The 23622-nt window shown below is 43.3% G+C and overlaps 1 protein-coding gene across 1 annotated transcript in view; it reads right to left on the bottom strand.

Moving 5' to 3' along the window:
- Window positions 1–23622, bottom strand: part of LOC126485129 (urocanate hydratase-like) — a 390077-nt gene that overhangs the window by 36470 nt on the left and 329985 nt on the right. The window contains exon 12 of the mRNA XM_050108773.1: window positions 20248–20347. Coding sequence (XP_049964730.1) covers window positions 20248–20347 — 100 coding nt within the window. The remainder of the gene's footprint in view (window positions 1–20247; window positions 20348–23622) is intronic.

Genomic DNA, 23622 nt, shown 5'->3' on the forward strand with positions numbered 1-23622 from the left:
CCAGTAGTCATTTTGTAGAGAGCGTGTTGAAGTAATACAGGAAGTTGAGCTATTTGAAATGGCAGACGACTACTTATATTAACAGCCGTTAATGCTAGGTCAGCCCTCTGGCAGTCTGACAGAATGGTCGCCACTGGTCAAATAACAGTCGAAGTTATAAATGAATGTAATCTTTTCGTTTCAAACAAACCAGGCCGACCGCTAAATTATTGCGGAAATAGTGCAGTAAGCAGCAATACAGGCATTTCTCTGACAAACGGCACATCGTGAATAACGGTACCGAGCAAGTGCTCGTTAGGGGAATACTCAGTGACCATAACGCAGTAATTAGATACACTAAAACCCAGACACTCCACAACACCCATGCTTGCTGCTACGCAACGCAAACTGCAAAAACTAAGGCACGTGACTGGAGAGTTTTCTCTGTTTGTCACCTAAGAAAGTATAGATTACAGAGCTCACGTTTTTCCAAAGAGCACAAGCTACAGCAATACCTGCAGTACACGACGCACCCAAACAAAATTCACCATGGTCAGCACCAACAAAACTAAGAAAAGACACTTGTGGTAAACGACGATATTACCATAAATCTAAGTCAGCACAGGAAAGCAAAATTAGACTTCGACATGTAAGTAGGCTGTTTAGGTTTTTATGTTGGTAATGCCATGTAGTGCTGTGTATGAAAATCGCTGACTGCGCTGTGTGCAGTCTGTGGCTGGTTGGACTCATTGTTGGAATATTCACTTGTGTGGTGTTGGGCAGTTGGATGTGAACAGCGCGTAGCATTGCGCAGTTGGCGGTGAGCCGCCAGCAGTAGTGGATGTGAGGAGAGAGATGACAGAGCTTTGAGCAGACGACCTGGACGTGTGTCCATCAGAAAAGGGAAATTTGTTTAATTGTATGTCACAAAATTATATAGCATGACTTTTTAACGCTATTAAGCTAAATACATTGTTTGTTCTCTATCAAAATCTTTCATTTGCTAACTATGCCTATCAGTAGTTAGTGCCTTCAGTAGTCAGAATCTTTTACTTAGAGCTGGCAGTATTGGCGCTCGCTGTATTGCAGTAGATCGAGTAACGAAGATTTTTGTGAGGCAAGTGATTCATGAAAGGTATAGGTTATTGTTAGTGAGGGCCATTCTTTTGTAGGGATTATTGAAAGTCAGATTGCGTTGCGCTAAAAATATTGTGTGTCAGTTTAGTGATGATCAGAATAAGTAAAGTGCAAGCTGTCTGAGTACGTTGAGTTTTGCTCACCTGTTTGAAAATCAAATAATGTAAGAGTTTTTCCAGCACTGTCATTCTCAATTTTTCAAAGGGGACGTTTCAGACATTACCGGGGACACTAAAACGATACAAAGACGAACCACATAAGACCGAGAAAGGCTATTGGGACACATATGTTAGGACAAACATACAGAACAACATCTGGAGAGAGCCGTTTAAACTGCAGATTGGACTTATCAAAACCCCGACAGTATTATCAACACTGAAGAAACCAGATGGTACTATCATAAGAGGCTGGAAATGCACAGACTGCTTCCTGACGATGACCACATTCAGGAAAACCAATTTCACACCGACCTTGCCAGATTGCTTGACGACGAATACGAAAACGAATGTATCACAATCCTCTTTGCTCGCGAGAAAGTGGCATTGGCAAACACAAAATAAAGACAAAAAGGCCCGGATGGGATCCACCCCGAAACCATCAACCAAGCTGCTCCACTTATCGCACCATACCTGACAGACTTAGTGAAAGATGCTCTACTAGAAGGATGAATACCGAGTGTATGGAAGACAGCAAATTCAGTTACAATCAAGAAAACAGAGGACAAAAGCCCAACTGACTCTAAGACATAAAAACTTGTATGCTTCATTAACATTCTGGCAAACGTACAGGAGAGATTACTGTGCGACAGACTTCAGTCGCACCGGCAGCTCTTAGGCCTTAGCCCACATGAGTCAGGCTTTCGACCATATAAATCCATCGACGATGCTGTAAACGGGGCCTCAGAAATGACACAGACATTACATGACAAATACATAGAAGCAATCCCAACTGACGTAGCCCTAAGCTTTCGACAGCTTTTGGTGGCCGGCACTGTTTGCAAGACTTAGAGAGATGGGTATTCCTCTGTCTCTATGCAACAGCTTCACAGAGTATTCTAAAAACAGGATAGTGGAATGGAAGACTGGTCGCCAAAAGATTATAAGGAAGTAACTAACGGTTGTCCGCAAGGATCCACAAGCGGACCGATTTACAGGGACGTAGCCAGAACAACTACTGAATGCACTGGAGGACAACGACATGGCAAACGGGATGGTTGAGTACGCTGATGACCTTGTGGTCATGGTATCTGTAGACTCCAGGTACGAATTAGAGAGTAAAACCACGCGGTTCCTCGCGTTCTTCGGTGAATGGTGCATGGTGCATGAACAACACACAACAGTAACTAACTAAACCGTTTACCTACTTCTAAGAGGCACGCTGAAAAGAAATCCAATAACACAGTTAAACAACATATTTGTGAAAAGGAAAGCTGTAACAAGATACCTTGGCATTAATATTGACGAACATTTACACTTTAACCAACATGCCAGACTAAAAATTAACAAAGCGACGAAACTCATGCACAAACTTGCAAGACTGAACACTATACGATACGTACTACCCCTGCAGACAATGAGGACACATTACATAGCACTCTTTGAGTCAATAACTTGTTTTGTGGCTAGTGTTTGGGCACATCGATTATCCTTAGGTACGCATAAAACCACTGTCGGTCAGTGGAGTGTTCTACTCAGTTTATCGGGGGCGTTCGGCGTGACCTTGACTGAGGCGCTGTGTGTGGTACTGGGAGTTTTCCCTACATATATTACAATTCACCACAGAGCTGCGGCCTACTGGCTGAAGGGTGGAAGACGTGACAAAATAAGAGAAATAACTGGACAATATATAACCGAAAAACGATAATTAAACAATTGGAGCATTGATACATGGCATGCAGAATGAGACACAACTGACAAGGGAAGTCGGGTATACGCTTTCTTCACCGGTAACCGAGAACGGATTAATTTGAAGTACGTATGCCCAACCTGGGGCATGGTGCACTTTCTTGCGGGCCATGGCCCGTATCCTAAGCACCTCCTCATGTCTGGCCTAAAACAGACTCACACTTGTGCCTGTGATGAGAATGGCTCGTCTGACCACACAGCGCTCATCTCTGATGCTCTACGACGTATAAGACCTAGGTTAGGGAACCAAGGCATAACATGGTTAATACGCAGACAGAATGGCTGGAAATCTACAAACAACATCATAGACGAAGTATCGCGCTCAAAATATGTGGCATACAAACGGCAGAAACCATACGCTAGTATAAGACAGGATCCACATCTGACAGATCAGACGTACGTGGTAAATGACACAGATACAAACACAGACAATGACTCGGAAGATATATCACACAAAAGAAGTGAAGATGAGATATACATCCAAATATAGGAAAAGTAAGCTAAGGTTTTCCAACATTAAATCGAATAAATCTGAAAATGTAACTCTCTATGGAACTGATTGTTATACCGTTTCACATGTAACACTCTCTGAAGATGTGACATTTCATCGACTTTCGCTGCATTATATGTGACTCGCCCGAAGTTTTGCCGAGCCCTCGCACGTGATGCAGCTGACTATGACATATTAAATCAACTCCCAATCTCCACTGTTACCTTAAGTTCGGAAACAAATTGTAACATAATTAATCAATACATTATTAATTAAGCATTACCAAAGTGAAGAAAACATATGTAACCATAGACATATGTATACCATACGCATAGAAGGTGTAAAGGGAAGAGAGTCTCACATAACATGTAAGTCAACATTATTGTCATCTCTTATTTCTTCCATGAAATACAAGTTCAATTTAAATTTAAAATACATCCACAACCTATTACGTATCTTATTTATTATCACTATCGAAGCTAGCAACAAATTTAGACAAAATTTTGTACTTTTTTATATTTTTTTTATTTTGGCCTTTTGGATAATGCTCAAAAAATGTACTACGTAGTAATAAAACTGAATATGTATGACAAAACATGTAAAGTCACAAAATGTACGACATGCTGTACAATGATCAACCAAAACATTATGACCACCTGCTTAATAGCTTGTTCGTCCATTTTTGGAACGAAATACATCACTGATTCTGCGTATTAGGGATCCTAGAACTTGTTGGTGGGTTTGTGAATGTATGTGTGATTGGATGTCTACACACAGGTCATGTAATCTGCGTAAATAACGGGCCGCTGATTTGCGTACGCGCTGATAGCGTCCGATAGCCGGCCGGTGTAGCCGAGCGGTTCTAGCGCTTCAGTCTGGAACCGCGCCACCGCTACGTCGCAGGTTCGAATCCTGCCTCGGGCATGTATGTGTGTGATGTCCTTAGGTTAGTTAGGTTTAAGTAGTTCTAAGTTCTAGGAGACTGATGACCTCAGATGTTAAGCCCCATAGTGCTCAGAGCCATTTGAACCATTTGATAGCGTCCGATAGCGACTCACATGGGTTCCATAGGATTTATATGAGGATAATTTGGTCGCCGAAACATCAACGTGAGTACACTATAATGCTCCTCAAAACACTGTAGTATCGTTCTGGTACCGAGACATGGCAATTATACTTCTGAAAGACGATATCGCTGTCGGGTAAGACATCAAGCATGAAGGGATGCAGGTGGTTCGGAGCTGTCAGCGTATCTTCGATTTCTACCACAGGCCCTATGCAAGTATAGGAGGATATCTCCCATAGCATGATACTGCTCCCACCAGCCTGCGTTTGTGGCGCGCTACACGGTTCGGGCCGCAATTCACCTCGATGCCTCGATGACAGCGTTTTTGGAGACGACCATCGGCCTAGTGTAGCAAAAATGTGATTCACTGGAAGAGCCGATATGTTTCCATTGATCGCCGGTCTAATCCCGATGGTCCCGTGCCCACTGCAATCGTTATCGACAATGTCGTTGGATCAGCATGTGAATACGCAGGGGTGGTCTGCTGCGGAGCTAGATGTTCAACAGTGTACAATGAACGGTCTGCACCGAAATACTTGTGCGAGCACCAGCATTGTGCTCTTCCGGCAGAGATGCCACACATCACCATCTGTCCTGTTCTACGGAGCAGATAAGAACCCGAACCACACGATCTGTGAACAGTCGTAAGCGTCCAACCATCTAGACCTTTTATCTCTTTCCGTAGACGCTTACGACAGTATCACGTGAACATTCGACCAGTTTCACCGTTTTCGAGATACTCGTTCACACGCTCTGCGTAACAATAATCTGCCCTTTGTCAAAGTCGCTTATCTCCATGTATTTGCCCATTTACAGGCCATATCTTCGCTAGGATGATCCCCCGTCCGTGTCTGCTCCTCTTACGTACTACTGTTACTGCCTCAGCCCGCCGGAAAGGCCGAGCGGTTCTAGGCGCTACAGTCTGGAACCGCGCTACCGCTACGGTCGCAGGTTCGAATCCTGCCTCGGGCATGGATATGTGTGCTTTTCTTAGGTTAGTTGGGTTTAAGTAGTTCTAAGTTCTAGGGTACTGATGACCTCAGAAGTTAAGTCCCCTAGTGCTCAGAGCCATTTGAACCATTTTTTTTTTTGTTACTGCCTCACGTGTCCGCAACGCCAGCAGGCGCTATCTAGCGTCACGGTGGGCTTATAATGTTCTGGCTTTACAGTGCATAATAACAGGCAGCACATCTTTACTTGAGAAATAAATAAAATAATAAATGAATAAAATTTCCAAACTGTCACGACGTAAAATGGCATTTTACAAAACGGACACAGAACGCCGCTCCCCCTTTCCCTTCCCATCGAAATAAAATTCTGAATACGCCAATGACTCGCTGCCGAAAACCGTAGTTGAAGGGACTGTGCGGGAAAGCATCGCAGGGCAGACCGTTTATGATAATGTAAGGCAGATCATTAGTCGTGTGGGAAGCAGCAGCTACGCTGGAAAGAGGAGGACAGCGAGCGAGAGAGAGGGACGGAGCGCTACATACAGCTGACCTTAGTGTTGATGACCAAGAAGATAAACATCTAAGGATCAATATGTTTATGTCATGTAGCCTCAATAAATGTGTCCCTAAAGATTTTTCGACTATTGTTGACTACCTAGTATACACAGCAAAACGAGCATTTAAAAGTGAAACAGACAAGACAGTCTGGGAGCATCGCGTGCAGGTGGATCAACAACGTAAAAGCGTCGCACGCAGACTCGGCTGGGGTTCACCAGGTATTTAGTTAGCAGTCAGCAAAGGAAGTGCAGTCTTTAAATTTTTTGTGTCGTGACTGACTTATATTTGTAAAATATGAAAAATATAAAAAAATCAAACGTCAGTCAAAGTCCCGGTTTTGTTAAAACTCAGGACGCTTTGCAACCCTCACACACCACGATCAGGGTCTTTACAAAAATGGTTCAAATGGCTCTGAGCACTATGCGACTTAACTTCTGAGGTCACCAGTAGCCTAGAACTTAGAACTAATTAAACCTAACTAACCTAAGGACATCACACACATCCATGCCCGAGGCACAGGTTCTTTACATACTCATGTTATTTGTGTATTTGCATATACTATTTTCACTAGTCAAAATACAAATATACGGTTTAATTTATTGATGAAAGCAATTTCGAATAAAACGAACATTTGAAATAAAATTTTTTACTTCTTCTGTAATCAGCTGTGTAGACCTAAGTTCAGAAGGAAAGTAAGAAATAATGACCCATTATCTAGGCAGGTAGGTTTTGTTAGTGGGAAAAGAACGATTAAAATGGAAATCAAAAGACAGGATAGTACGATAACTTAAGAACTACAAAAGATACACCACTGGACATTAAAACTGCTACACCACGAAGATGACGTGCTACAGACGCGAAATTTAAGCGACAGGAAGAAGATGCCGTGATAAGCAAATGATAAGCTTTTCAGAGCATTCACACAAGGTTGGCGCCGGTGGCGACACCTACAACGTGCTGACATGAGGAAAGTTTCCAACCGATTTCTCATACACAAACAGCAGTTGACCGGCGTTGCCTGGTGAAACGTTGTTGTGATGCCTCGTGTAAGGAGGAGAAATGCGTACCATCACGTTTCCGACTTTGATAAAGGTCGGATTCTAGCCTGTCACGATTGCGGTTTATCAGATCGCGACATTGATGCTTGCGTTGGTCAAGATCCAATGTAACGGATCGTGCAGCCACGTCTCGATCCCTGAGTCAACAGATGGGGACGTTTGCAAGACAACAAAAATATAAAAAAATCAAACGTCAGTCAAAGTCCCGGTTTTGTTAAAACTCAGGACGCTTTGCAACCCTCACACACCACGATCAGGGTCTTTACAAAAATGGTTCAAATGGCTCTGAGCACTGCACGTGCAGTTCGACGACGCTTGCAGCAGCATGGACTATCAGCTCGGAGACGATGGCTGCGGTTACCCTTGACGCTGCATCACAAACAGGAGCGCGTGCGATGGTGTACTCAACGACGAACCTGGGTGCACGAATGGCAAAACGTCATTTTTTCTGATGAATCCAGGTTCTGTTTACAGCAGCATGATGGTCGCATTCGTGTTTGGCGACATCGCGGAGAACGCACATTTGAAGCATGTATACGTCATCGCCATTCTGGCGTATCACCCGGCGTGATGGTGTGGTGTGCCATTGGTTCCACGTTTCGGTCACCTCTTGTTCGCATTGACGGCACTTTGAACAGTGGACTTTACATTTCAGATGTGTTACGACCTGTGGCTCTATCCTTCATTCGATCCCTGCGAAACCCTACATTTCAGCAGGATAATGCACGACCGCATGTTGTTGCAGGTCCTGTACGGGCCTTTCTGGATACAGAAAATGTTCGACTGCTGCCCTGGCCAGCACATTGTCCAGATCTCTCAATTGAAAAGGTCTGGTCAATGGTGGCTGAGCAACTGGCTCGTCACAATACGCCAGTCACTACTCTTGATGAACTGTGGTATCGTGTTGAAGCTTCATGGGCAGCTGTTCCTGTACACGCCATCCAAGCTCTGTTTGACTCAATGCCCAGGCGTATCAAGGCCGTTATTACGGCCAGAGGTGGTTGTTGTGGGTACTGATTTCTCGGGATCTATGCACCCAAATTGCGTGAAAATGTAATCACATGTCAGTTCTAGTGTAACGTATTTGTCAAATGAATACTCGTTTATCATCTGCATTTCTTCTTAGTGTAGCAGTTTTAATGGCCAGTAGTGTATTAAACGCAACGGTCTTCCGGAAAGCAATGCACTATATTTTTTTTTCCTTCAGCAATTATTTATTCAACACAATGAAAGGTACACAAAGTAAAGAATTATATTTCTTTTACGCTCCCTCTTCTACTCTTCCCGTTCCGTGGCCTTCCTCAAGTGATACAAAAGGGAGTGTGTGCCCTATCGGAACAACTCTCTTTTTTACTTGTCACGAAGCCATTTCTTGAGTGTGCGATTCACCTCTTCGTCATCCTCAAAATTTCTTCCGCGAAATGCAGCCTTTAATGAGGAAGTTTGGCCAGGACTACGGTGGACGGGGTTACACCTTCCAACCCTGTTTAGAGATTTGTGCCGAAGTCGTCAGACTCGTGTGAGGCCGAGCGTTGTCATACTGAATCGAACTATCAATTACCTCTGTTGTTATGGCGCCGAAGTCGCTGTAAGTGGATCTTGAGTTTGGTTGTTGTGGTCTCTTATGCTTCAGAATTAACGGTGCTGCTTTTTGGCATCACGACTGAGCGCATCAGCAAGCTGCTTCTTGTCATGTGTGGCAGCAGAGGATGGCCTTCCCAGAATCTGCAAATCTTGGAGCTCTGCCGAACCGCCTTCTCGTAATGGCATCACTCTTTTTTCCCCGTCGACTAACTACTACTCTCGGCTGCAAGCGCTCCATAATCTGCACACAAACGTTTGTGATGTTCCCAACAGTTTCTTTCTCCGCAGTGAGAAATTCAAAGACGACACGCTGCTTCTGACGTACATGTTATAGATGCCATTTCGAAGCACTGCTGCAGCGCGCGCACGCTCCGAAAACTTCAAGTAATGCAAGCCCTAAAGTTTCGCAGTCGAACACTGTTCTTGACTGAGAAAAAAAGGGTGCATTACTTTCTAGGCGATCCTACGTAGATGGCGAGGATATCTACATCTACATCCATGTGTGTGGTGGAGGCACTTAAAGAAAAGGACGCACACGAAATAATTATCGGAATAGGACGGAAGACGGTAGATGTGATATGCATCTAAAGACAAATAAATAGATAAGATTTCAGAAAAATTGGATAATTTATTCAAGAGAAGGAACACAATTTGAGCAAGTCAATAACGCGTTAGTCCACCTCTGGTCCTTATGCAAGTAGTTATTCGCCTTGGCATTGACTGATAGAGTTGTTGGATGTCCTCCTGAGGGTATAGTGCCACATTCTGTCCAACTGGCGCGTTAGATGGTCAATATCACGAATTGGTTGGAGGTCCCTGCCCATAATGTTCCTGACGTTCTCAGTTGGGCTGTATGCCTGGCGACAGTCAGATTGGTATCCCACGAGTGTCCAAGCAGTCTCCAAACACGTCTTCCGCCAGGACTCTCTTTGAATCGGGCAGAATTTTGTTCACTGTTGAGTCCCGCTTCGAACTGGTCCCCAGTGTCCAGCGAAGATGTGTCTGGAGAGGCTCCAGACACTGGTGGGATACCAGCATATCACCTGCCATACGGCCCGACAACCATGAATGATGGTCTGAGGTGCCATTTCTTTTCGTTGCAGGACCCTTTTGGTCGTCATCCGCGCCACCCTTACAGCACAGCGATGCGTCGACGATACCCTACGCCCCATTTTGCTTCCCTGTATGGCGGGCCATCCTGGGCTTACATTTCAGCGAGGTAATGCCCGCCCGCACACGGTGACATTTTCTACTGCTTGTCCTTGTGCTTGACAAATCCTACCTTGGCCAGCAAGGTCCCCAGATCTCTCCCCAGTTGAGAACGTGAGGAACATTACAGGCAGGCCCTTCCAACCAGCTCGGGATTTTGGCACGATATCCCTTAGGAGGACATCGGACAACGCTATCAGTTAATGCCAAGCCGAAAGACTGCTTGCTAAGGGCCAGAGGTGGACCAAAGCGTTATTAACTTGCTCAATTGGCGAAGCTCTTTCTCTTGAATAAGTCATCCAATTTTTTCTGAAATTGTAAGCATTTGTTTTTCTTTAAATCTCCGTCACATCTACTGATTACTGTCAGAATTTAGAAAGTTCTTTCGTGGTGCGCAGTTTTATTCTTGTTTTAGAGTGTATATAGTGTTATTATGAGGTGGATCTAAAATCAAAAAATATAAAGAGTGAAGAAGATGATGAAAAATAGCATGTTATTCTGTACGGAGAAATGCAAAAGTACTCAACAAAATGAAAAATACAAGGCATATGAAACTGACGAACTAGAAGTGGAAATAATGTAGAGCTTGTGAGAAAGAGGGAGAAGAAAGACAGATTTGCAATGAGATGAACGAAATATGAAGGTGGCCAGAGGACTTTATTGCAACAGAATAACAGAATGTGTGAAGAACATAGATCAGCCTAATTTCTCATACAACCAAAATGTTATTGAGAATGCTGAATTAGAAAAGACTTTCACTGAGTACAATAGGGCGAATTCGTGTGTGTTTTGTGAACAAGAGCTGATTTGAAGGAGAAGAAATTGCAACAGTATTAATATTTACAACATAAGATCTGGGAATGGAATGACCTAAGAAAGCATGATCCTAAGGAGAGTGAGGCAAGGCTGCTGTTTTTCCTAATTGATCTTTAACTTACACATATAGGAATTATTGGCAAATATTCAGTTGGGAAAAGCTGAGTTTGTGCTCGAAGAAAGATAACAGCAGAAAGTAAAGTAACACAAACAAAATGTTAATAGTCCTGAATGACCCCTATGGAGAAGTATGAAGATCAATAAGAGAAACGAAATGCATGATGATTGGCGAAGGAGATAAAGCAGATAATATTAAGACAGAACCAATTAAAATGAGCCGGTGGTGGCTTTCATATATCTAGGAAGCGTAATAACGGAAGGTCTAAGTTGCTACCAGTAGGTCAAAACTCGAATTGCGTTAGCTAAGGGGGCTTTCAATAGAAAGAGGAACTTCATGTACGGAAAGCTAGACAAGGAGCTCGGGAAAATACTGACCAAGTGTTTTGTTTGGAACCTGGAGTCTTGGCTGAGTGGAAGAAGATGAGAGAAAGGAGGAGATATAAGATGGGTGACATTCAAGGAAGTGGGAGATGCATGGAAATGATGAGACCAGCAGACCTCAGAAGAACATGAAGAGCAACCGCGTGAAGACGTGTCTTCGGACAGTACACACAATACTAATCAAAATAATACAAATATTTCCCGCATTGCACTGTTTTTACTTTCTCATGTTCAGGCTTTTATGTAAATATGACAAAAAATAACTACACAGGAAGATAATTTTTGTATTCTAAGATGTGATTATAGCTAAGATGATAGCTTCCTGTAGATATGAGAGGTGACTTTTATACTGTTTATGTTTATTACTGATAGATGTCTGTGTCCATCTGGAGGAAAAAAGTCTCCAAAACTACTGAAGAAACTGAGCCTGATTAAACCGGTTTCCTCATTTTTAATGTCCTCGGAAAATTATTCTTTGTAACGGAGTATTTAAAGTTGTTGTAAAAGGTCTAGTCTATTATAGTTTCTTCGTGAAATACAGTTAGATAACATTTAGTATGCATCTGCTCTGGTACTTGTGGCTAGCTACTGCAGGTTTTCATAGTGGAAAGTTCTTACTGTCTTTCCTACGTAGAAACCATGACGACCGCTGTAGTGTAATTTGGACTTCGCTAAAGACAGTAAAAGCTCCTGGCGACCAAGAACGCCTGAGTGATTTTTATCTGTGGATCAGATTGGTCAAGTGAAGCCAAACAATCCTCACAGGTTAGAACTACAAATATTCTCCGAAAACGCTGTTGTGTGGAGTAAGCAAATTTTTGAGTTGTATTCTTTAAAGCATTCGCTTATTTTGCGTAAAATTACAAAAAAATGGCTCTGAGCACTATGGGACTTAACATCTGAGGTCATCAGTCCCCTAGAACTTAAAACTACTTAAACCTAACTAACCTAAGGACATCACACACATCCATGCCCGAGGCAGGATTCGAACCTGCGACCGTAGCAGTCGCGCAGTTCCGGACTGAAGCGCATAGAACCGCTCGGCCACCGCGGCCGGCACACGTAATATTACAGCTACGGAGATTACAGTATACAAAATGGCACTAAAAAGATCAGGTTTAACATTACTTTCAACGTGAAAACAGACTTTCACGGTAAAATAAAATCTCTCAAGACCTCATGTTTTATGATTTACTCAACATTAATATTAACATTCTGGCGTGAACAACAGAATTCAATTATCAGTCTGCATTGTCACTTATTCCTTTCCTTTGCAAACGAAGACGTCACTGAAGTATCTGAACTTTGTTTGAAACCGTTGATCCTTTAGTGCTATTGCGGACGTGAATGAATTTTCTCTCGCAGCCTGAAGCTCGAAACTGTCTTTAATAATATTCTTGTTAATGGACGGAAAGTGAAATGCGCAGTAAATCATACCCATTCTCATTTAAATGCACAAATAAGCAGTGATATGTTTGCGTTGAAGTTGTTTGTTCAATAGTGCGAAAATCTGGAATAACCGTGTGCCTAGCGCAAAGTTGTGTGATGGTGTGATTTAATGCTTGCTCAAAAGTACCGGAATCAGGTTAATCGTCCTTCAGAAAATTCATCTCTGACAAAGCCCTCTCGACCACCTCCTTGACGTGATGTTTTCGGGCGTCTACCTCTTCCGTTAGTTGGAATCCATTCCATCATCTTAGACCATCGGTTCTCACACTAACGGATACATCGCGTATCGTCAATTGTTTTCCTCCGATTGTATCCATTCACTGATGCCAGGTTCATTCTCTTACGTATGCCTTCGTTTTTAATTTTATTCCGTAGCGAAACCCTACGGCAACTCCTGCTAAATCCCATCTGTTTGAAAACAAATTCATCTTAATTCTTTCAATTATTTCCCACGTTCCTGCGCCATAAGTCGCTATATTTTCTACCATAGCTTTAAACATCCTAATCGTTCCGGATGTAATATGTGTGCACCGTAATTTGATTGCTTGTCTGCCTTGGGCAATGCGGTTGTTAATTTCGCTTTTACTGGATCCATCTTAGTTTATAATGGCTGTCAAACACTTATAAGACTTCACTGACCTTACTACCCCAAAATACAGCGTTTCCCAGAAAGTTGCGACAGATTTCAAGAGGTTGTGGAGGATGCCTTAAGGAAACAATTGAGAATAGGAGCCCGTGTCCGGAAACATCATCCAACGACTCTACAGAGCGGCGAATTTACAGGCGACGGCGCCAGCTACTAGGACATCCTTTAGGCAGCAAACTCGACTTTGTACGCTGATGGACCGTAGGCGGCTCGTCTCGCATTGTTGTTTGTTATTCAGTGATCGCCAATGATTGCCACGATCGCGAGTGGAGAGGATGTAGCTAGCTGCTGCGTAGACTGACCTCGTCTCCTATGAATGCGCTGCTATGTTGCTTTCGTGTATACAGTTTCGGACAGGGGTTTCAATCTGCAGTTTATTTTCCTCCTGTTTACCGAAAAAGTTGGTGATTTTAGAGGGTTCCATATCCTCAAGTCAGAGTTCAAATATACTTTAAATAATGTTGGTACTGTCGCGCGTTCTTGTCGTAACCCTTTGGCCACAGCCCGCATCTCGTGGTCGTGCGGTAGCGTTCTCGCTTCCCACGCCCGGGTTCCCGGGTTCGACTCCCGGCGGGGTCAGGGATTTTCTCTGCCTCGTGATGGCTGGGTGTTGTGTGCTGTCCTTAGGTTAGTTAGGTTTAAGTAGTTCTAAGTTCTAGGGGACTGATGACCATAGATGTTAAGTCCCATAGTGCTCAGAGCCATTTGAACCTTTGGCCACTAGACTCTGTACAGATATTTTGTACGTACTTGAGTTCTATAAGTTTCGCCATTATATTATTTAAACATAAAAATTTCATAGGGGGAAAAAAAAGTCAGCACTTTGCTGTTAACGGTGTGAAATTGTCAGATTTGAAAGTAGCTTCCGAGGTATACACACACACACACACACACCCACACACACACACACACACACACACACACACACACACACACACAATGCAAATAAATTAATGTATCGTGCAGAAAACAAGCAGAAACTTACCTTAGCGTTCGATTATACCATTTGCGATAACTGACTGGAAATAGTAACAGTAAAATGTTCGTCATTTTGGACCCTTGGCAGGTAGGATAGAGGAGACACAGAAGATTTAAAGAACGGCACATTTCATCACGGGTGCATTTATTAAGTGTAAGAGCGCCAAGGAGATGCTCATTCTGCTCATGAAATACTCCAAGAGCAGCGTTGTGTGCCGTTGAGACATTTACTATTAAAATTACGAGAGCCCAAGTTTCGAGAGGAGGCAGGAAGTATAGTCGTATTACTTCCGCCCTAATACATCTCGAGAAATGATCGTAACGGAAAAATAAGAGAAATTCGGTGTTGTACTGAATCTCGCCTACAGTTCTCACGGTGCATCATGCGGATACCGGAAGTACTCATCACCACATACATTTTGCGTATAATGAAAGAACCTGAAAGTCAGTTTTCAATGTCAGAAGCTGCGACATAATCCTTTACCGTGTAGTGTTACTGATTAACTTGATTTGCTGAATGTAACGTTGTATCACGATTTAACGACAAACGTCACCGATCGAACGTGCCATCTGAAGATATGCTTTCTTTACATTTTGGTATCTTCCATTATCTAGCCTAGTGGCACAGGTAGCTACCGTGATACTTTCGATACTTTTCCATCAACTGACAATGAGCTGAGAGTCGAACAATTTCGAATAGTTTACAGAGTATTACCATTTCTGGCCTTTACACGATGGACAAGTTACGAAAAAGTCAATAAAGGGTATGAAATTGAAATAGGATGTGTAGACGATTTATGTATGAATGGATTAAGAGAAGCTCTCAACTCCACAAAAAACAGAAATGCTACTGGTAAGCATGATATAAAGGCTGGATTGCTAAAATATGGAGGCACGATATAACAGAAGAGATCACTACTTTTATTCATATCTGTTGGAGAAAGGGAGCTATTCCAGAAGCATGGTTACAAGCAAAGGTGACATTACTATTTAAAAAAGGAGACCGAAATAGTTGCCAGAAATATAAAGGAATCCGCTTACTGTACAACGCATACAAAATTTATGTAAAAATAGTAAACAATGTTAAAACTGAGAGTTTATTAACCGAAAAACAAATGGGATTCAGGAGGGCCAGATTGAAAACAAATAATCGAAAAACAGAGAGAGGATAATAGGGGAACGCGTTTAGCGTTCATTGATTTTATTAAGGCATTCGATAATGTTGATAGGAGGAAACTGTAGAGAATTACGACGTAAACAGGATATCAGCAACGTCAAAAAAACGTTTTAAAAAGTCTGCGCAAAGTACGACTGTAATTTAAGATGTAAGTGGCACTCTAACGCATCATACAGCCACAAACAAAGGCGTAAGACAATTTCTCCAACACATTTAACATTTGTTTAGAAGACGCAATTCGTAAATGGAAGGAGATTTTTAAAGGTGGAATTAACATTAACAGTAATTGTCATTTATATGCAGACGATGCCACACTGCTGGTGGATAATGAAGATGACCTACAAAGGGGAATACATATGTTAGGTAAGGTCTGTGAAGAGTACCATTTGACCATTTCAGGAAAGTTGACAAAATCAATGGCTTTCGAAGGGAAATATCCTGTACTCACAAAAACTTTGATCAACAATAGAGCAGTCAAACATTTTAACTATTTAGGTTGTGATGTCACACATGAGTATGACGAAGACAGAGAAAAAATTAGTAAAGTTCGGGAATATATGTGGAACAATAAACAGATGTCTAAAAAATAAAACGAGGAAAGAAACAAGACAAAATTTTAAGACAATGGCAATTCCAATACATGCTTACGGGAGTGAATCAAGGGTTTTGGGGTAAACGTCAAGAAAGTCGCATACAAGCAACGGAAATGAGGTTTCTAACAGCAGTAAATGGATGCACAATTCGGAATAAAGGAAAGAAATAAATATATTTAATAGCCTCAATAAAATACAAGAAAATAGGAGAAACTGGAATGAACGTCTCGGAAGAATGAGTGGAGAAAGATTACCTCTCCAGATAAAAAGATTTAAGCCAGTCGGGAGAAGTCAAGGAAGAGCGAGGAAGCCATGGGTACCGTAACAGGCAAAATAAAAAAAAGGCCTAATGCTTGAAAAAGAAGATGATAATGATGATGAACACGAGGAGACAACTTAATTGTTTAACATTCCGTAAGCATTTTTATTTTATTAGGTTCAAGGGCAGAACTGTATCTAATGCCTTACTGAAGACAAGGAATACGGCATCGATCGGGATTCTGTTTCCTGCTACATTCTGAAGATCATGGATGAAAAAAAGAAAAGGATGGTTCAAATGGCTCTGAGCACTATGGGACTTAACATCTGAGGTCATCAGTTCCCTAGAACTTAGAACTACTTAAACCTAACTAACCTAAGGACATCACACACATCCATGCCCCAGGCAGGATTCGAACCTGTGACCGTAGCGGTCACGCGGTTCCAGACTAAAGCGCCTAGAACCGCACGGCCACACCGGCCGGCATGGATGAAAAGAACGAGCTTAGTTTGACAAGGTCCATGTGCTGATCTCTACAGTGGCGGTTATCATTCTCCGAACATGTCATAATATGCTAGCATAGAACGTGTTCCCTAATTCTACAACTACGTGCGCGTGTCCGATGACCCAGTTTTGAAAACTGGAACGATCTGCGACGATCTGCGAGCGTGTTCTTTCGCTTAATCTCTACGTCGTCAAGCCCAGTCATCTTCCTTCTTTTGAGCAATTTTAGTTCATTTTCTATTGCGCGATCACTTATGTGAATACGTATAATTTCGGCGTTCATGCGATGATTAACTCGAGAAGCCATGTTATTACTTTCAAAATCAGGTCAATTTCATAAGACCGAATTCACTATCCGGTCTCGTCTCCATATTTCTTTTATGTGCTAGAATAGTCACTGACTATGTAGATGATTTTGATCCGTTCACCGACTTTACGTAAGACCAAAACTTCGTAACATTTAATCGCAAATCGGTCACCAAAAGTTTACTTTCTATTTCACTGAACGCTTATCGCTATGCTCCCCTAATTTTCTGGTTTCATTCGGCTTTTGATTGTCATCGAGCTTTTGACTTCATGTAAATTTGTAATGAATCTTTCTAACACAGATATTGTTTGGTAGATACATTTCCAGTGTTCATAGACAGTAGTTTGGAATATCGTTCATGGAGACTTAACATCGTCGTTCCCAGATAAGGCTCTGAGCACTATGGGACTTAACATCTGTGGTCATCAGTCCCCTAGAACGTAGAACTACTTAAACCTAGCTAACCTAAGGACATCACACACATTCATGCCCGAAGCAGGATTCGAACCTGCGTCCGTAGCGGTCACATGGTTCCAGACTGAAGCGCCTAGAACCGCACGGCCACACCGGCCGGCTGTCGTTCCCAGAGATGAATGACGTTGGCCGCTCAGACCATTTATAGTCTCTTTCCTGTACACTTGATAAACAATTTTTTTTCTTATCTCTCTTAATATTCCTGTTGGGAGTGGATGCAAAAACTGGTTCAAATGGCTCTGAGCACTATGGGACTTAACTTATGAGGTCATTAGTCCTCTAGAACTTAGAACTACTTAATCGGAACTAACCTAAGGACATCACAAGCATCCATGCCCGAGGCAGGATTCGAACCTGCGACCGCAGCGGTCGCGAGGTTCCAGACTGTAGCGCTTAGAACCGCTCGGCCACTGCGGCCGGCGGGGTGGATGCCTGTACTGTACATGCGTCTGCACAATCAGTAGTCAGGGTGTGGAAATGTTCAGAACAGGACGCAGATATGGTGTACAAGAGGAATATAGGCCTATAAACCATCATTAGTTAACCTTTGTTATTATTTATAAAATAAATACTGGACAATAGTTCCACTGATAACAAAGGAGTTCTAAAGTTTTTCTCCGTTTCCTCACTAACGTGAACTTGCATATCTTGGTAGTCGCCTGCTTGCCTTCGAACCTGTCCTCGGTTTCTCGTGAGCAATAATGACCAGTGCTAGCTGTCAGGCGCGGCTAGGAAATGATATGGTACACCGTTTCCATTTTGCTATTGAGCTCAAATTACATAGAACATTTTTTTTTGTCCAACTGAACTAAACTATAGGTACTACATAGAAATCAAACTTTAAAAATAAGAGCTACCCAACTGCACACGACCGCTACTTCGATTCGGCTTCTTTCGGAACCGATACCTTGTTCCCGTTCTACTGAGTTGCACAATCACAGGATCTAGCGTCAAACCGTTCGAAGCTAAAGGGAGTACCTTACGAATGCCTACCCAGTTAGCCGTGCGGTCTAACGCACGGCTTGTCGGACTGGGACGGAGCGCCTGGTCCCCGGCACGAATCCGCCCGGCGGACTTGTGTCGAGGTCCGGTGAGCAGGCGAATCTGTGGATGGTTTTTAGGCGGTTTTCCCTCTGCCTCGGCGAATGCGGGCTGGTTCCCCTTATTCAGCCTCAGCTACACTATGTCGGCGATTGCTGCGCAAACAAGTGCTCCACGTACGCGTACACAACCATCATCCTACCACGCAAACATAGGGGTTACACTCGTCTGGTGTGAGACGTTCCCCGGGGGAGGGGTGAGAGTCCACCGGGGACCGAACCGCACGGTAACCCTGGAAGAGTATTTCAGTGTGGGGTGGCGGAGGGGTGAAGTGGACTGCGGCAGTCGTCGTGGGGTTGTGGACCACTGCGGCTGCGGCGGGGCGGAGCCTCTCCGTCGTTTCTAGGCCCCCGGTTAACATACAATACAATACCTTACCAATGAACCAATACAAATATTTGATCTCTCACTTTACCTCTTAGCCCCGTATTTGTCAGACTCGTGACAGATTCTGCTTATTATTCGTTAATTTGCAGCTCTACGAAAAGATTAGTCCGCCAACTTGAAGATAAACACACGATTTATAATTCTCTTAACGTACAGTGACCGAATGTGACACGTACCGCCGCGCGGGATTAGCCGAGCGGTCTGAGGCGCTGCGGTCATGGACTGTGCGGCTGATCCCGGCGGAGGTTCGAGTCCTCCCTCGGGCATGGGTGTGTGTGTTTGTCCTTAGGATAAGTTAGGTTGGGTAGTGTGTAAGCTTAGGGACTGATGACCTTAGCAGTTAGGTCCCATAAGATTTCACACACATTTTAACATTTTTTAAAACGTACCATAAGTGATAAAACGAATGTCATTACAATCAAAAGCAATTTAGTTAACAGTTTTGTCTGTCGGATATTCAGGTTGTCGATATTTCTTGGAGCGACGTACGACGCGGAGGTCTCTTTGCTGCACTGGTGATGACGTCAGGCGCAGGTCGCCTTCTGTCGTCGCCGGACGAAACCCAAAATGAATACCTCAGACAGAGAAACAGCATAAAAAGCGAACGTGATCTAAAATGACATTGATACCAAATAAATATAACTTTAATTGTCTAGAACATGATTTTATTTAACTCTCAATCAACTTCCCACTAAGGCGAAATTCATTACGCTTATTCGTTTATAGACAACTAAAGTCGGGAGTTTCCGATCAGCAAACTAACTTTAACAAGTACTATTACCAATAAAACCACAGAAAATCTCGTACAGTCTCAATACTGATCTTAACTTCTTCGGAATCACTTTTGGTGTAGAGTACTTGGAGAGGAAGGCAGGATAGAAGCTTAGAAAAAAAACTCCCGTCGGCATCTAGGTCCTTAGAGAAGCAGCAGTAGCTCAGCTGGAGCAGAGGTAACAAGGAATCAGCTGCGGCTTCGCTAAAGAAACAACGTAGGCGCTATTGATATGTTGTGAGGAAATCGCAGGAAGGAGAGTCAGAATCTATAGAGCTGTAGCAACAATAACCAACTTTATAAACATAGACCTACGTCAGATCGTGTGGTTATTCCCTGTTAGCTTACCTGCGCAGAAAGCAGAGCCATCGTCTATGTTGGACGTCTCACGGAATGGGCTGTCAGTGCCGCTGACGTCATGGTGGTCCCTGCTGAGTACTATGGGGCCCTGCAACAGGAATGCGCCGTCGCTGTCAGGAAAGAAGAGTCACTGAACGAATTTTACAGTGTTTTACATCATAATACGCAACTTGATAGAAAAAGAAAAACAACTGAAGCACCTGCAACGGGAGGTGGACCCGAAATGAAATTTCACGGGTTGGAGGGTATGTGAAGATGTCTCAGTGATTAAAAAAGCGAATGGAATTTACAAAGCACTTGGAAAAATATACCCACTTATTAATATGGCGTTGTACCCTCTACGGACTGAACGCATGCACTTACACAGCTGGGAAGGGTGTCTTAATGCCGGTGTATCCTCTCCTGAGGCACTCTGTCCACAACTGTTGTAACTGGCCCTTGATATTCTGGATAGTGGCACTAGGACGGGGTTGATGTTCGAGCTGATGTCACACATGATCTATGGGGGATAGATCTGGACATTCTGGTGGCCACGGGACTACCTCAACATCACTATTGATAAATGGCACCACTATACTGTCAAATGAGAGGTAACACATGAGGACGCAGGCTGTCCTTGACGTTCCTTTGGGGCGTCAGAGTTCTCTCAATCACGACCAGACCTGACCTGAGATCAGATCGAATAGTTCCTCACTGCATGAGTCCAGGAGTAACGCCGTGCGTCTCTCCAAACCATTCGAAGAATGGGGCTTCTCCCAGTGTCGTCGCAATGCTCACCGACGATAGACATCTACAGAGCCTCGAGTTTTGCTGAACACAATACGACACCATTCAGCAGCAGTTCAGGCCGCCCGTTCATTCACGTCACAAAACGCAACTGGTTGTGTTGTTGTGTTAACGACAGCCTTCGCATATGACGGTAATTCACTAGTCCAGCTGCTGATAATGTCCCACCAATGGTGCGAAACGACACAGATTATTGCAAGGAGTCCATTTTATGTTTTCGGGTGGAAGGTGCAGATGTGAGTGGGTTGTTATGTGATTGGTCCACAATTCATCCGTGTGATGGTCAGAAGTGGTAGACTGGAATCTTGACGATGGGTGTGGCTGCCCTCACGTTCCCATGCAGTCCAACATCGGACCATTATCACAGCTGAATGCCCCACAAAGAAATGGAAATGAGCGTATGGCGTCGTTGGCCAGGAAGCTCCTATTCGCGGAAGTTCAGTTGCCAAGTGCAAGTCTTATTTCATTCGACGCCACGTTGGGCGACTTAAGGGCCGGTGATGAGGATGAAATGATTACGAGGACAACACAACACCCAGTCCCCAAGCGGAGAAAAATCTCCAACCCGGCCGGGAATCGAACCCGGGCCCGCTAGAATGGGAGGCGAGAACATTACCAGCCTGCTAAGCAGGTGAATGCGCCACAAATCTGACCAAATGGAGACCCACAATGAGGCCCCTTTCAAACCCTGTCAAGTGCTGATAAAGCTGTCTCACACAGGTACGTGATATCTCCGTGTCCTTCACAGTGATCAGTCGATATCTGGCGCTGTTCGCGCCCCTTATATATCCTACCAGGCCTAGTAACGACAGTAAACACGAACACCACTAATGCACTCTGGTGGCCATTCTACTCGTCAAAGTGAACTACAACTCTAATCGTTTAAATAGCCCAAATGGTGTGTAGGTGTAAGAAGTTACAGTGACATCCGACTATGTCTTCTATGTTCTCACAGGCAGTCTACATTTACACAGAATCTGCACGTTCATGTGGTGTAGAATGAATCGAGAGTTTACAATGGTACGCTCATCGGTATTTGATTCGTAAGGTAGTAGAAAAATTATGTTTCGTTTACGTCAGAGTTTAGGAAATATTTTGAAGGAAGTTATGTTTAGGATAACTTTTGTACTCCAAGACAAATGTAAAAAAAAAAAAAAAAACGAAAACTTCCATATTTTGTGGGGGAACTAGAATTTAAAGAGGTTGTATCAAGAAGTGCGAAACGGGTAAATCAGATTTCCAGAAAAACGTTTTCAATCTGCCGAGGAGGACACGATCAGATAAATGTGAAAAGTGCTGACACATCAGTATGAAATACCACACTTGTAATCAGCTGGCCAGACTGTAAGTTCCTGACGGATTAAAGCCTGTGCAGGATATTAACTGGAACCTGTACCTCTGGATTTCAAGTCAATGCTCTCATTTGTTCAACTAATCAGCAAAACTCACGACACACCTTCACAGTTCCATACTTTTCGACGAAATCCTTTCTTTCTTGTGGGCCAGTCGAGCGAGATATACTGGAGAGAGTTTACTAAGTTTGGAAAGCAGGAGCGAGATACTGGCGAGACAGTGAGGCTGTGAGGACGAGTTGTTAGTTGTGCCCCCAGTATGTTCGTGAAAGTCAAAGTTATGAGTTTGAGTGTTGTTCCGATACGGTCAGCAAATTTCATAACAGTACACGCTCCACTGCAGAGTGAGAGTAATTCTTGTGAAATGTTTTTCTAACCGTAGCTATCAGTTCTGAATACGCATGATTTTACTTACGGTAGTTGATAAGTAACATGTTTCCCAAGTAATTACACACACTTTTATTCAATTGCTATTAGTGAACAACACAAATAACTGAACAGACTGTCGTCCACAGAGTTCAAAATAGCTATATTCACACCGAAAGAGCCACTTACTTTCAATACGAAGATTAATTTATAATGACGTCCGCACTATCCAAGCCCGGCTACCGTCACTCGTTAACCTGTTAGTTTGTTGACAGTGCGATTACGTCCACAACTAGCGGCTATCCACCCTCGTCTTTCTGCTTATCTGAGCAGCCATCTCGTTTACTCTGCATTGCTAGCATAAAAGGGGTGAGGAGAAGACAATAAAACACCCAAATAACACTATTAAACATAGGCATATAAAGCAATAGGTTCGCTGATACGACGTATGCACAAGTGCAGTCATGTCAATATACAACACAGTTAATGTATAAAGCTACATTTATGCTGTAGCTTCACTGCTGGCACATAGCATGATGGTGCACTGACATAATTTCGTGTGGCTGTTCGGCAATACGTACCATGAATCTTCGTCAACAAGTCTAATGGTCGTGGCTCCTTCTACAAACTACGACTTGAACCCGTTAAATTTCTTGAGGGGGAGTATTTAAAAGCTTTGCTGTGTTACAAGCCTATTGACAGTGTTGATGAACTTCGGGAACGCACTGTGGATGCTTGTCAGTGCACTGGGGAACACACCTGGAATTTTTGAACGTGTAAGAACGTCGATGAGCAGACACGCTGAAACCTGCCTTTCACGAAAACAGAGGCCATTTGGAACACTCGTTGTAGTGTGTGT

The sequence above is a fragment of the Schistocerca serialis genome, chromosome 6 (assembly GCF_023864345.2).
Source record: "Schistocerca serialis cubense isolate TAMUIC-IGC-003099 chromosome 6, iqSchSeri2.2, whole genome shotgun sequence".
NCBI classification, from domain to species: Eukaryota; Metazoa; Arthropoda; class Insecta; order Orthoptera; family Acrididae; genus Schistocerca; species Schistocerca serialis.